Source organism: Varanus komodoensis, unplaced genomic scaffold (genome assembly GCF_004798865.1).
Source record: "Varanus komodoensis strain SLA01 unplaced genomic scaffold, ASM479886v1 scaffold42, whole genome shotgun sequence".
NCBI lineage: Eukaryota > Metazoa > Chordata > Lepidosauria > Squamata > Varanidae > Varanus > Varanus komodoensis.
In genome coordinates this window covers 120025-135353 of record NW_025335972.1, presented here as the reverse complement: position 1 = coordinate 135353, position 15329 = coordinate 120025, and the positions used below count along the sequence as shown (strand labels likewise).

Here is a 15329-nt window from a genome sequence, read left to right as displayed (position 1 = left end):
GACCTACTACCTTTTCTCCTCTGCCCACCCCTCCACTTCCCCCACTCACAGCTACCTGCTGAGCTCGCCGCTTATCCGCCCGCTGGTTCTGGTGGTAGATACGGCTGAAGTTGGAAACGATGACGGGCACAGGGAGAGCGATGACCAGCACCCCACTTAGAGAACAGATGGAGCCAAAGATCTTCCCTGCAATGGTGCTTGGGACCATGTCACCGTAGCTGGAAGGATACAGCAGTTACTGCAGTCCTGCGTGTCTTCCCATGCCTTGAACCCTCTCATGATCACTCATACAGCATGCGGTTGACCCCGTCAGTCCCATAGCATGTGGAGCTGCGCACCTTCCCCGGCAGGACTGTGGCAGTAAATATTGTAGTGCAGGCCCTCATTGTGCCAGCCCCCACAACAGTGCCCCTGAGAAGAGGCCAAAATAGCAGGCAGCAGTGCTGGTCCTTATCAACAAGCCGGTTTGAACCATTTTCCTCTCCCCCATAGCACATCTGTTGTAAAGCCAGTGAGTCAGTTATCTATTTAATGCCAGGCCACTCCAAATTATACAGTATTGTCAAGAAAATACATCCCACCCCACCTAGCTACTGTGAAGGTTGCAGAAAGCTCACAGGAAATTCTGAGAGGGGTGGCAGATGAGGGAAATGTCTTTGCAAATCAAAAAGCATGTGTCTCTGAGAGCCCTGGCTGCACTTTTCCCATCTTCCTCCAACAACTTTACATGGAGGTTGGAAGAGGATTGGCTGAGTAGGTAATGGAAGGGGGATGAGTTGGCATCAGCCCTTCCAGATTGCTTGATGGCTGTCTATGGAGATGGGGCATCTTCTCGCCTCTTCTCAGCATTAAGCAAATGGTAGCATTAATAGGCTGTAATAATTGATATATTTATTCACTGTTAACAATTAAATACTACCATATCTGCTAAAAAGCCATTATGGGGCATACAACAATTTGAAACAAATTATTGGAACTATGAAAAACAAAGTAGAAAACAAAACGGGAAAACTGCATTTTTTAAAAATTCACCTTTATATGTGGCAGTACTGATGTATGTCAGTAATGGTGAGATGTGATTCCACCCCCCCCCACCCCGCCCTGTATCCCCTTGCTGGCTCTCTCCTTATACCTTGAACAGCTGCTTGATACAAAGAATGAAGCAAGTGATGATTTCCGGATCTCTTTTATTTCCATGCTGTGAAAATCTTTACCTGCATAGCAGGCTGCCATTAAAGACACAGGGGGAAAATCAATAATAAGTGATGGCAACTTATCAGATAGTTTGTATTTTGTGTGTTTCCTAAGGATTGCATAAGCATGGAATTGTTCATTTAACCCATAGCTGAGCTTGCTTGCTCTCTTCTCTGGGTGGACAGACAGGCTTTTAACTGTATGAGGAATGCCTAGTGAAGAAAGGTGAGAATTCAGAGTGCTCCCTGTGGCTTCCCATCTCTCACTAGAGCTTCTGGGATAGAATGGACACAAGCATTTGCAAACCAGATTTGTATAATCTATTCAGGTCACAGAACCTGACCAGTCTTGCTTTGGTGAGGAATTTTGATTTTGTTTCAAAGGGCAGAGTATAGGTAGCCAGCCCTCAGTCCTGCACTGGGGAAAATGGATTGAACTGGATGACCTCCAGATTCTTTCTAGAATCACCAGTTTTTCAATCAGCCACTGGAACAGGGTCCAACAGAAGCTTGATCTGCATTAACAGGTGTCAATGTTCATCCCTATGCTAAGAAAAGCTTCACTTTTGATTCTGCACATGATGCTGCTGTTAACCATACTAGAAAAGGGTGGCAGGAAGGGTTATTTTCACTCCTGACATATCCTTGTTCTTTCCAGTATCTATGAATCCACACAGATTTTATTAGAATTTCCATGTCTTTAGGCAGGGGAAGGAACTGAGTTCCTTACATCCAACTTTGGATAGACAGCATTCTAACTCAGGGTGGGCAGAAAGTAGATCTCCAGATGTTTTAAAATTCAATTTCAGCATGCCTGATGGCTGGCTATTGCTGGTAGGAGCTTCTAGAAGGTGAAGTCCAAAACATCTGGGGATCTACCTTCTACCTGTCCCTGTTCTAAATAACAATAGGACCTTATCAGAGGCAACGTGCCTACCTGAAGCAAGTCATACTGATTCCAAATGTGGAGTCTCCAGTGTGGTGGCCATGTGCACCAATGTATCTGCAGACACTTCTTTTATTCCCACTAGGTTCTCTGTCTCTCCTGACTTTTTGGATAAATTAAAGTGTAATTTAATTAATTTCTTTGAAAATGGGAGGCTAGCAGTATCTTTTATTTCTGTCGTTATCATGTGGGTCCCAGAGCCATGCTTAAAAAAATAAAAATCAAGTGCCACTGCAGCTCACACATCATCTTACTGGTAAGACCAGAAAGGTAAGTGGCGGGAGGGCAATGCAGTGTGCTTTGCCTGGGTTGTTTGTGTTGTCAGACCCACTTCTACTATATATATTTTCAAATTTGTTATTACATTTCTATCCTTCCTTTCTCCCTCTTGCAAGGAACCCATGGTTACCATATTACCTCTGTTAGGACCAAGTGATCTTCACAGTAAACATTTGTGAGATTTTATATTAAAATTTCTGGAAAATCTAGCCTAAAGAGGATCACTATGTCATTAAAAAAACCAAAACCTGCTTTGTGAACTTTGTCCTAATAAGGATATTATTTTACTAACTCTATGAATTTTCCCCAGTGCCTGCTTCCCTCCCACACCCACTCTGAAAAAGAACAAAGAAGGAATCAAATCCTGAGCTGAGTGTATGAAAATAGCAATTAATTTTTATTTGAAGATTGCTCAACTCATTTTGAAAATCCTATCCCTCAAGGACAAAGGGTCTTTGTGTATCTAAGTCTGGTACATCAGTTAAAGCACTTCACTCGGGGCATATTCTGTGGTGTACCAGACTAAAGCTATTGGACTCCGAGGAAGATAATTTTTGTAACATGTCAAACAAACTTCAAATTGTAATTGCAAAATCAGGCTCCAGGTTGCAGCTTTGCCATTTCCTGTATCTGTTCCCCTGCTCCAGCTTGGATTTTAGATGCTGCTGCCACCACTCTTTCTCTCTTGCCTGCCCATTAAAGGCATCAAAGGCAGGCATGACTGAGTGCCTGCCAAAGACTCACACCCCAAGAGGGGCCCACTGACAAGACCCTGCTGGACTAGCTCCTTCTCCTGGAGAAGGAGGCTGTCAAGGACTTCTAGCCTTAATGGTTCAATGCTACTTCCAGTAGCAGAGGTAGTATGGCTTTGTGCACCAGTTGCGGGGGAACTCAGGCAGGAGGGGGTTGCTGCACTCGTGTCCTGTGTGTGGGATCCTGTGGGCATCTGGCTGGCCACTGTGTGAAAATAAGATTGTAGATGAGTCCTTGGTGGGAAGAGCAGCGCTCTTTGTGTGGCCTTATTTCTGATGCTATTTCACCTGCCTGTCGTTCTGGCCCAGGCAATGGTAGTGGCGAGCAGGAGGCCTTACACCCAACTTTCTGCCTGTGAAACAGGCAAGTGGTAGCAAAGATGAGGAAGAGGGTGATGAGCCATAGCAGCTGGTGCCAAAGTGGTGAGAGGGGAGGCTCCCTGAGGAGGGATCCTGTGGAGGAGTGTCTTGCCCAAGGGCATTCCAAAACTTGGAGCTGTCTGTGGGACAGAGAGACCCCACACACACGGAAGGAAGGAAGGAAGGAAGGAAGGAAGGAAGGAAGGAAGGAAGGAAGGAAGAGTCCTTGGCAGTGTGAGTTCATTAGAGGACAGAGTTCTTGGCCAAATGACACTGCCTCCTAAACACAAGGTTGTCTCCCTAAAACATCTTCTGAAGTTGTCATTACTGGCATACAGTTGAGTTAGCTGCAGGCAACAAGTAGACTGTCTTATGGGCCGGGGATCTAAAGCTCCTGCTGGAGAACAGCAGATTCCAGGAATTATAGCCTTAATAACTCCTTGGTTCTCTCTGACGGACGGACTCGTGGGAGATCATTAATGGGAGCAATGCTGGGCAAGAGAATAGGGGAAGCAGGTAATTGAATATTAAGGCTGGAAGGAAGAAATGAATGAACAAAAGAAAGAGTAAGTTAGTGAATGAATGAATGAATGAATGAATGAATGAATACACATATACATTTTTTTTAGCGCCAAAGGATTGAAGCCTTTGAATTGTGGTGCTGGAGGAGACTCCTGCGAGTCCCTTGCACCGCAAGATGATCAAACCGTTCAGTCCTAGAGGAGATCAACCCTGACTGCTCTTTAGAAGGCCAGATACTGAAGATGAAACTCAAATACTTTGGCCACCTAATGAGAAGGGAGGACTCCCTGGAGAAGAGCCTAATGCTGGGAACAATAGATGGCAAAAGAAGAAGGGGACGGCAGAGGATGAGGTGGCTAGATGGAGTCACTGAAGCAGTCAGTGTAAGCTTAAGTGGACTCTGGGGGATGGTGGAGGACAGGAAGGCCTGGAGAAATGTGGTCCATGGGGTCGCGATGGGTTGGACACGACTTTGTGACTAACAACAACAACAAAATTAGACTTGCTGAGAGCAATGGGACTTAAATTGATCATAATCATTTAATATCATTAATTTCAATGCATCTATTCTAAGTATGACTAAAGTTGGATCCAACCCAAGATATTTTACACCAGAGTACAAACTACAAACAAATCACATGTTCCTCAGGCATGAGGAGTAGGTACACTGTTTCAAATGTTGCACACTGACTTAGTGGGTCAGAGGAAAGGTCCCAGCTTTGGTGCACAGATTTATTTATTTAGATTATGCACATTTTTCCTGAAAGATACACTGCCTCTGAACATAGAAGTCCCATTTAGCTCAATATCAAGGTTAATAGCAGTTGAAAGATACGGTCTATCTGTTCAATTCTTTTACAAAGGCCATCCTTACTGCTTTTTCCTCTTTCAAAATACACTTGTGGGGGTGGCCATGAATGTCCAAACATCTATTTGAAGGCCTACCAGAGGACTGTCCTCTATTTTGGAGGTCTTCAATCAAAGTCCATTTTAAAGACAACCACCTGAAAGAAGGGTTGGTCCCTGAAGTGACCCATCAACAGCTCCAAGACTGAGCAATGAACCATACCCCTACTGAAATAGAAATAATAATTATCTCTAAATATTTCTATAAATTAGCACATGCACATTTTATGTAGATAGATACCCTCTTTTGTTGTAGATCACACCTTGGCATATTGGAAAGAAACCTCTGGATCACAATAATCCCTCTACAGAAAGCATCAAGGCCTCTGTCCTTTACTGGTGCCCTGCTTAAATAGTTTGCTCCCTGCTGAATAACTGCCTGTGGTCCTATATGATCAGCCCTAGATCTTGACCCGTTATCACGTCTTTTGGCATTGGAAAACATTTAGAAGCTTTCTCTTTCTTGCTCCTTGCCTTGTTGCTAAATAAGATCTCTTCTTTCATCCTTCCCCCATGAGTGCTGCTTTCTAAATCCTTTATCATCTCTGTAGCTTTCCTCTAATCTTCAGTTCATTTACATCTCTCTTTAAATTGCATTCACCAGAACTGCTCACCTCAAATCCAGCATGGGCTGAACAAGTACAGGCCCAGTCCTCCTGCCATTTAGACAGATGTGATAGCATGCAGGAGAGACCATGAAGCTGCCTGCCAGATGCCCCTGCCCACGCTGCTCTAACCCTGGCCATTTTGATAGATCTTGCATAGAAATTCTGTAAGTGGCAGGGCTCCTGTGCTTTGAATAGAACAGGGAAAGGGGACATCAAGCATAAGGACCAAACCCAGCCAACCTAAGGACCAAAGCCCTCTCTCCTGGCTTTACCGGCTTTCTTCCAACCAACCATGGTGGTTTCTTGGCTTCTGTGTAGTTTGTCCTCATTCTAAAAGGCTGAAATGCCTCTTTTCTGGTTTAGTTGCAGGCAGAACAGCTTTCTACTACAATATGCTGGTGTTGTTTATATTTTTGGCCCTGCTCACTTTGCCCCTGGAGACCTTCTCCAGAACCATTTTTGGAATTTTGGTGGCCTAGGCGAATTGTCTCAGTGGACAAGCTGCTAATGCTGCCACCCCCATTCTCTCCTCCCCGCTTTGCTGGCCACTGCTGTCCCACTCACTTCCTCTGACTTCCTCTTCTTCTCAAACCACCACCTTCTTCCTCCTCTTTTTGACTCTTTCCCCACCACCTGCCTTCCCCTCTACACCACACTTTGAGGGGCCTCTCCTTAATGTGAAACATAATCTAGTGTGGCAGCACAGTCAATTGTCATAATCATAGAATCATAGAATAGTAGAGTTGGAAGGGGCCATGAAGCCCATTGGGTCCAATCTCAGATGGCTGTCCAGTTTCTTCTTGGATGTCTGTAGTGTGGGAGAGCCCACCACCTCTCTGCGCAGCTGGTTCCACTGTTGCATTGCTGACAGTGAGGAAGCTTTTCCTGATGTCCAGCCTGAATCTGGGTTGTCATAACTTGAATTGATTATTCCATGTCCTACACTCTGGCATTAGCAAGAAGAGATCTTGACCTTCCTCTTTGTGACAGCCTCTCACCCAAAATGCCTTGCTTCAAGGAAGGATCCCTCAAAAGGGCTCTTTGGAGATCCTGTCCAATCACCTCTGACTGGAAGAGTTCTCAGAGCAAGTGACTGGGCAGGCATGCAGCATCTCTGGGTGGCATGGAGAGGGGTGGCTGGAATGGGGGAAGAGCTGGAGCACCACCACCATGTTCACAGATCATTTTGGCAACCCCAGAATTTGGCAGTGGTGGTGGCCAACCAGTTTCCACGTATGCACACAAGGGAATGTCTCCCACCCCTGGAATAGGAGGACCATTGCTGCATCCTCCATAACAGGGCAAACAGATTTTTCCTGCATGGGAGCCATGATCCTTGCAGAATCTGCCAGCTTAGGGGGAACCATGCTGGGATAAGCAACCAAACCCAGAAGCTGCTCCCACTCTGCTTGTCATCCAGACTATACAACCCTGCCAATATACATGGAGGCTTCTGGCCTAAGCAAAACAGACAGGACTCCTGCCCCAAGGAACCTACAATCTAAGGAGTGAGACAAAGAGGAGAAAGCTGCAGTAACAAGAAATGAATAGAATAAAATGTACTTACATATACCAAAGCTCCATTTATAGGAAGCTGCCATTGCAAGGTCAGACTGTGTCCCTCTAGCCTAGTACTGATGGGTTCAGTGGACTTCAGGCTTGCAGGATCTATTTTGTTTTCATGAGAACCCAGGGATCCACCAACTAGAGTCTGATGCAGAGGATGCACACTCAGAATTAAAGAGTTCTGAGCCCAGAAGGTCCTTGTTTTAAGTCCCTGACCTGAACAGAACTCACAGTCTTTTCACATACAAATCCACTCTGAGTTACTTCAAGCTCTCTTCCTTTCAACAGTAGAATTTACTAGGACTGTGTGTCATTTTGTTGCTACTGCTGTTAAACAACAGGGGGTCAGAAATCCTTGCCAATTGATTGCAAATCACCTGCAGATCTACCCGTTGATCCAGAACTAAGTTTTGCCCACCACTTGATCTGGCAGCAGCTCTCCATGGTCACAGGTCTGCCACTTTTTTTTAACTAGTTGAAGGCAGGGATTAAACCTTCTGCATGCAAAACATGTTTTCTACCAACCATATGCTCTACCACTGAGCTTAGCAGGTTGGAAGTCCTTTTTCACTTGTTTATTCTTATATCCATATCTCAGCTCTTTCACCTTCTGCAATGAACCCAAAGCACCTTCTGTAGTTGCCCCCACCTACATTTTTTCCTGCAAGATAGGTGAGGCTGCGACTGGCCCAAAGTCACCCAGTGAGCTTCATTGTCAACCCAGCTCTCTCAAGCCACAGTCTGACATAGTCTCATGAGGAGAATCAATGAACTAGTTGTACATCTGTGTGGACTCCACATAGAATGCATGCCTTACACATTACTTTTTTTTTTTTGGTATATTATGGAGAAATGGGGTATGTATCTCTATCGTGCAGAGAAGATTTAAGTCTATAAAGTGGGCTTTGGAATTTGTTGTGGTTGATGGAAAAGGTGAGTTTTTGGTAGCTGATGCACAGAAAACATTGCTTTTCAGAAAGGAATATAAACTGACCAAGGAGTATGTCCTCCAGCTGCCAGGAAAGACTAGTACATAGGAAGCTGTCCTAGACTGACTTAGACTAGACTAGACAGCAGAAGCTGTCCAGAAATTCTCCAGAATTTTAGGCAGGGCTGTTTCTCAACCACACATGGAGATGCTGGGGAATGAACCCAGGACCTTCAGCATGGAAAGCATTCCCAGCTGTACCATTAAACTTAAGCTCTTCTAAATTAGCTCCACTTCTACCCCTCATCATAAGCTAAATGAGCAAGTGGTGGACAAATAAGCCATGCAAGCTGCCACAGGCAACATCCTAAAAATTCAAGCTGTAATGACAGCTTGTCATGTCATTGGAACCTAGTGAGGGTGGGTTGAGCAGAGGTTAAGCAAAGTTTGCATAACCCTAAAACAGGTCATGTCTTCTGCAGGAGTTATTTAACCTTGTCAACCCACTCCCAACTCAACAAGCAGAAATCATGTCTTAAATATGTATAATGGCCATCCACATTCAAAATAGCTCACCATAGTTTAAATGCACCACAGTGGGATGGATGATACAAAGAGGCCCCCTGTATCTTAATGGAACAGGATATTCCTCATTATATATTGACTGACAATAGAGTGCCATCCACTCCATAATATCTCCGGCTTAATGTCAGTACCTAGGACAAGAAATTATGTCCCCAACCCAGCTACATTTAGTTATGACTCAGGCCCGTGATGAAGCAGAAAACCTAAGTCTGTAGTGTACCACTTCAGATCACCAGGGCATTGAATCTCACACAACCCACTGAAACCAATCAAACAAGCTGGTTACTCCTACTGCTTTCAGTGAGTTAGGTCATCAGTAATGTTAGCCAGATTGGGGCCTACATCTTTTAGATCTGTATCAAAATGCTAGTTGTTCTCAGCCTCCTGTGGTAAAGCAAAGCTGCAAAATATTTAATGACATTGTATTAAACATTTATTCGTATCTCATGTGAATCCATAGATTTTTTTTATGAGACCCCCAAATCAGCTGCCCTCATCATGTTTCCTTCTTTAACCCATTCTCAAGTCAGGATACAATCCTTAGGCTAGTCACTGCCTCTTTCCTTAATCTGCCTCACAGGATGTTGTGGGGATAAAATGTGGTTGTGGGGGCATAGGCAGAATCCTGTATGCTGCTACCCTGGACTCTTTGGATGAAAGACAGGATTTAAATATAAATAAATAAACAAACCACATTAAAGAACTAAAAAGACCTTTCCGTTACCACACAATCTTTATTTCCTAATGATATTTGTATTCCAATTATATTTGTATCTCCTTCCTTCAAGGTAATCAGGGTAGTGCACAGTGTTCTCTCACATTCCACTGTTGCCTTCACAACAATCCTGTGAGGTAGGTCAGATTGAAAAAGGGCAACTGGCCCAATGTCACCCAGTGAGCTTCAGGGCTGAGTGACGAACTGAAACAGGGTCCCCACAGTCCTACCCTGACATGCTAACCAGAACACTGGCTTGTTGGGACTGAGCACCTGGACTTAGCCAGAAGGGTACAGCTGCACTTCTTTCTTTAAAAACAAACCACAGCAACAAATCAACCACTGTTGGTTTTGTTTTCAACATATAACTTTTTTCTCTTCTCCTCTTCCTCCTCCTCTTTTTCTTTCCCTTCTTTTCAGCATGTATTTTGGCTTTGCTTTCCACACAGCACTTTATATTAATCTCACCCTGGATTTCATCTTCTCGTCAATCCACCCAGACTCATTCTGGATTCTAATCCTGACCTCCAAAATAAATGCAATCAATGCCAGCTTTACAATGGCTGTGCATTTGATAAGCCTATTCTCTGTTCCTTCATCTGAGTCCTTCGCAAAATTAGAACTCAGACCAGCAGTAAACAACATGAAATCCCCCAGGCAAGATGTCTCTGGGTCTCCTCCTCAATGGTTTGCTCTCCTACTTATGCTTACTTTGGAGGTGTGATTTTCCTGTTATTTTTCTAGTTGTGCTAGGGAGCCACTGGCAACTGGTCAATTGATGGGAGACCACTTAGTTCCTATTGACTGCCAAGGTTCTTGCATATACTGGTCTAGGAGGATTTTGGTCTGTTCAAGGGAAGTTGTTATTACATTTAAATTCCACATTTTTTTCTTTTTATGAGGTAGTTTACATGGCTCAGCTCCTCTCCCGACAACAAACCTGTGAGGTAGGGTAGGCTTAGAGTCAGTGATTGGCCCAAAGTTACCCGTGAACTTCATGGTCAAGCGGAGGCTAGAACCCAGGTCTCCAGAGCCCTAGTTCAACACTCTAACCACTATGCCACACCGGTTCTTCATATGTTCTTAAGCAAGAGTGCTTTTCAGAACGGCTTAACATAGGTCAACTTTCATACCCATCACTCCTGCCATGATGGTAGATGTAGTCCATTACATCTTGTAAGAGGTGGCAAGTTGGAGATGGCTAGTACAGATTACTGCTACTTTACATTTATACCCTTTAATAAGAGTATGGCCTGAAAAAAAGTATTGGATTAAAATACATAAATGGCTTGAGGAAATGCTACAAAAACCCTTAGCTTTTAAACCTGAAATTTTCTTGTTAGGCATTATACCGGAAAATATTAGCAAACAAGAAATGTATTTGATGCTACATTTAATCACAGCGGCAAGGATTGTGCTTGCTCAATACTGGAAGAGTGAGGAACTACCCATTGAGGAACTGATTTTAAAAAAGATTCTGGACTGTGCAGAAATGGACAGATTGACTCTATTACTGAAGGAGAAAGAAGATACTGACTTCTGTCAAACTTGGGACCTTTTTTATGATTGGCTGGAGAAACGGGACTTGGCTTAGATTTAAAGATGTCTTTAAATTTTTATAAACCAATTTGAATATGATTATAGAATGTTAAAAAGATATGTTATAGGGGGCTGACTCAGTACGTCTGATGTATTTGATGATTGATGTTTGTTAGTTTTTAGTTTAAAATCTTAATAAAAATATTTTTTTAAAAAAGAGTATGGCCTGAAGGCACATCAGGCACCCACCATGATGAAACTAAGCAGGTCTGGGGCTGGTCTGAGCTTGGAGGGGAGACCAACTGGGAAGTGCATGTAGCCACCTTGAATTCTACAGTGAGAGAAAGGTGGGATGTAAATATAATACAAACACAGATACATAAGACTTTAAAGAGTTCTTGAATGTGCTCTCTTGCTTTGTAAATTTAAGAAGACTCTGGTGGACCAATGAGATGTTGGGAAGGGAAGGGAAGGGAAGTTCTTCAAGGTTAACATCAACCCACCCCAACAGGAAATCCAAAGCACCTGTCCACCAAGCCTTGACAATTTTCACCCTACAAACACACATGGGGGCAGCTTCCCCTTGTAAGTCTTTTCATCATGCCACTTTAGTCTCTGATGTTTTGCGCTGCAGAGGTGAAACAGCTATGGGGAAAGCAGTTTTGTAGAAATGGCTCCCACATCACAAAGGGATATGAGAACTGGACACTTGACAACAGAGGTGACAGTCATCATATCTTGGTCAACCCCAGTGATGGCCTTGTTTTCCCAAAATTTTATTTTGTTCCTCCTTTTGCTACAAACTCATAAAACCTACACATAACGAGCAAGACAAATTATACAAGTCATTACAGCAGTTGCAGAAGACATTATTGAACTGAAGTGTCTTGTAGTTCAGAGTTATATTATGGATTTGTATAACTGCAGTTACACCTGGTCATTCAAAATGATTCTTGGTTAAAACAAGTGTATTAATCAAACATGTATTTAAAATCTGACTCAGCTCTAAAACTGGGCCCCATTCATAGCTCCTTTCCACCAGATACCTTGTAATGGTATTTCTGGAAACTCAAAGAACATGAGAGCCCTGCAGGAACATCCAAGGGCCAACCTAGCCCTGCATTCCACCCATGATCAGTGGCACAGCTACATAGTTTTAGTCCCCAGACTTGGTGGTCTTAGGGTGCAATCCTATGCATGTTAGCCAGGACAAAGTCCTATAATGCCCCACATTTCACAGCAGCATTGCTGGCCGGGTACTTTTGGCAGTTTTAGGGGTTTGCTTTTTTTAGAGAGAGCCACGTGTATTAATTCAGCTGTGAAGTTCAGTTTGCTCCCCTTGCAGACTTGATTAAACAAAGGGTAACAACCTCTGAGCATGTGACATTTTACATTTTAAACTCAAGTAAAGCATAGCACCATGAGGACTACCAGAATAAAGATGGAGTTTGCTTCTGTTTCCCCAGTGCTAAACACATTTACTAAGGAATAATCTCCACCCTAGTACATGCAGGGCTGGTCGGCCCCGGACTATAACATAAAATACAAAAAGGAAGGATATTGCATTGTACAGTATCAGCTCTTGTGGGACATCCCCTGATGGCCCAAGTGCTGGTATTATGCCTGCTTGACACTATTCCATCTCCTGGGGCCCTAGTCGTTCACTCTAAGGTCCAACCCGAGCTACACCACTATCCAGAGTGGCCACCCAGATGCCTTGGGGATGCTCACAAGCAAGACATGAGGACAAAAGTCATCTACTGGTGCCATGGCTAGCCCCATTCAGCTGTTCTAATGCCCTACACAATTAGAGGGAAGGGGAAAAGGGCACTACCCCTGCCATCTCCACTTTGTCACCCTTAATGAGCCGGAGGGGAAATGTCTGCAGTGGGAAATCTGCTCTGCTTGTGTTTTGGAGCTCATTACTCAGCTTCATCAGATGGCCCCAGGCTGTAGTGGCATGAGCAAGGGAGGAATGTGGTCTCCCTCATCACTTGACACAGCTGGAAATTTAAAAGCAGCAACAGACTCTCAGGGTTGGGACCCAGTTCATCTGAAGTAGAGGAAGCTGCTTTATCCTGAGTCAGACCACAGATCCATCCAGCACAGGAGTGTCAACAGCCACTAACACTTGCCCTCTAGTTTTTCAGGCAGGAGTTTTCCAGCCCCATCTGGAGATGCTGGGGATCAAACTTGGAAACTTCTGCTTGCAGCATTGTACCACTGAGCTATGGACTCTCCCCAAGTGCAATCGCTGGTACAAAAGCCAAGCAGGTCCTTCTGATTCCAGTGAATAATAATCCTCACCTTGGAGGATCTGGTAATAAATCACAGAAGGGCACTGTCTTTGCAAATGACCAGTCAGAGACTGTTTCCCCAGCTTTGGAAAGCAAGCTGGATCCCTTTCTCAAAGATGGCTGTAGCCAGGACTGCATGAAAAAATAATAGCAAATCTACCTTCCAGACTAGAGAATTTTTTTTTCATAAATAATTTTGCTGCTGCTCAACCTCCAAGTTTTTAGCCCTCATGACTGTGGAATAAAATTTGGGGAAAGTATGAATAGCATTTGCTGAAAAAATTCACAGCACTCAGAGAAGATGCTGAGAAGGACTCCAATAGTCTGGGGTACAGCTTCAGTATTACGTATCTATCCTTGGCACCAGTCCTCATGAGTCAGAGAACCAGACAGGCAGCTTGATTCTGTGTATATCTTTACTTGGAACTCAGCTCAACTTTATTCAATGGGGCTTACTTCTGAGAAAATGCATGCAAGAACTGCAAACTACGCAAACTGATGTTAGTTTGCTGACTTTGCAAAGCAGAAGTCATAGTGTATAGCTTTATCTGGGTTACTTTGACAAAGGATCTAGATTTGTTTTAGCACAATTTAAGCACCATTTATGAGCACCATGCACAGCTCTGTCTGTATTTCACCCAGAAGCAGAACCAGGGTGTTTTGAGCCATCCAGACAGTCATGTTTAATTATTGTAGCAGTCCCTTGAAATCTATTAATCACTAATGCTCAAAGTACATTTGCAGCTGTGCGTCAGACACTATATCAAACCTGAACACTGGTGCCGGTATTGTTTTAGGTCAAAAAAAGATTAGAGAAAGGAGAACCACTGCTGGCCCTTAGCCAGAGATTGTTGGAGTATCTAACATTCTCAAGCCCAGGCCGTATTCAGGTCCAACCCCAAGGGATCATCTATTCATCTGCACTTCCAAGATTGAGAAGTACTTACACCCAGGTATTCTTTTCTAAAGAGAAGCAGTTTAGAACGGTGGGGGAATAAGAGTGCTACATATGGAGGGTAGAAGGGATGACACACACACGTAACTCCGTTTGAGAACACATGATGCAATTATCCCTGAGGATTATCCATGTATGACTGGACAAATTAACTGATTTCACCAGCATTCCAAACAGCAGGACAGGTGCTGCAGGAGCTGGGAGAGCTCACTGTACCTTAATGAAGAGCAGCAGCAGAAGCAGGACATTTCAGAACTGTGCTCTGCTGCCCCTTGAAATAGACCACACAGGGATGCAGATCAAAGAGTTAGAATGCCCTCCCATGCTCTGCCTGCGCAGTGAATGCCTCCCAACCAAACAGAAGGATTAAAGCCACCAAGCCAGCTTCCATTGTTTTCCCCAGCAACAGTCCATTAGATTGCCATTTCTCTAACCACTACACTGCACTAGCATCATCCACAGGGAAAGGGGAGCAGACCATCTTGAAGCTGCATAAGTATGGCCGAGAGGTTAAAGGGCTGTGTTGTGCAACAGGAGAACCAAGCCCTGTTCCACCTACCGGCAAAATACATTGATTTCTCTCACTGCCCATGGGCTTTTCTATTCCAAAATGTTTTTACTAAGAGCAGTTGCAGGCCAACAAAAGGCCCTTGCTTTGATACCGCAGAGACTGTGCATTGCTGAAAATGATCTTGACTGAATACAGCAAGGCAGTTCTTAGACTTGAAATCCTAATTGCTAATACAATTAAAACTGGATTTTTGTGTCACAACATCATGATGACACAAAATTGATTCACAGTCAGTGGTAGTTTCTATGGCTTTCCAACATCCTCATTTTCCCCTCTTCCCTCCCCATCCATTTTTCCTTTTGTGCCATGTCTCTTAGATTCCAAGTCTGGAGGCAGGGCCTATAGTGTTTTGATTGATCACATGTCTGCTACTCTGGGGGCCTTTTTAGCCGAAGTGCCAGGCAAAAATGTTTTAACTACCTAACGAGCTGATATTCCTTAGGCATTTGGCTCTTCTTTTCTAATGTGTTACACGCTATGTGTCTCTTCTGCCCTGCTCAGACCTTCCTAAATGATATGTTGCCTGAATATAGAGAGGAGGATCAAACACAGTGGCTTTGCTCCCCAACTTCTGTGTCATGTTCACCTGAAGATCTGAAAGATGCTT

The 15329-nt window shown here is 44.0% G+C and overlaps 1 protein-coding gene across 1 annotated transcript in view; it reads right to left on the bottom strand.

Annotated features, from left to right (window-relative positions):
• The window catches only part of KCND1 (potassium voltage-gated channel subfamily D member 1), a 49391-nt gene that overhangs the window by 13363 nt on the left and 20699 nt on the right, over nt 1-15329 (bottom strand). The window contains exon 2 of the mRNA XM_044443642.1: nt 56-218. Coding sequence (XP_044299577.1) covers nt 56-218 — 163 coding nt within the window. The remainder of the gene's footprint in view (nt 1-55; nt 219-15329) is intronic.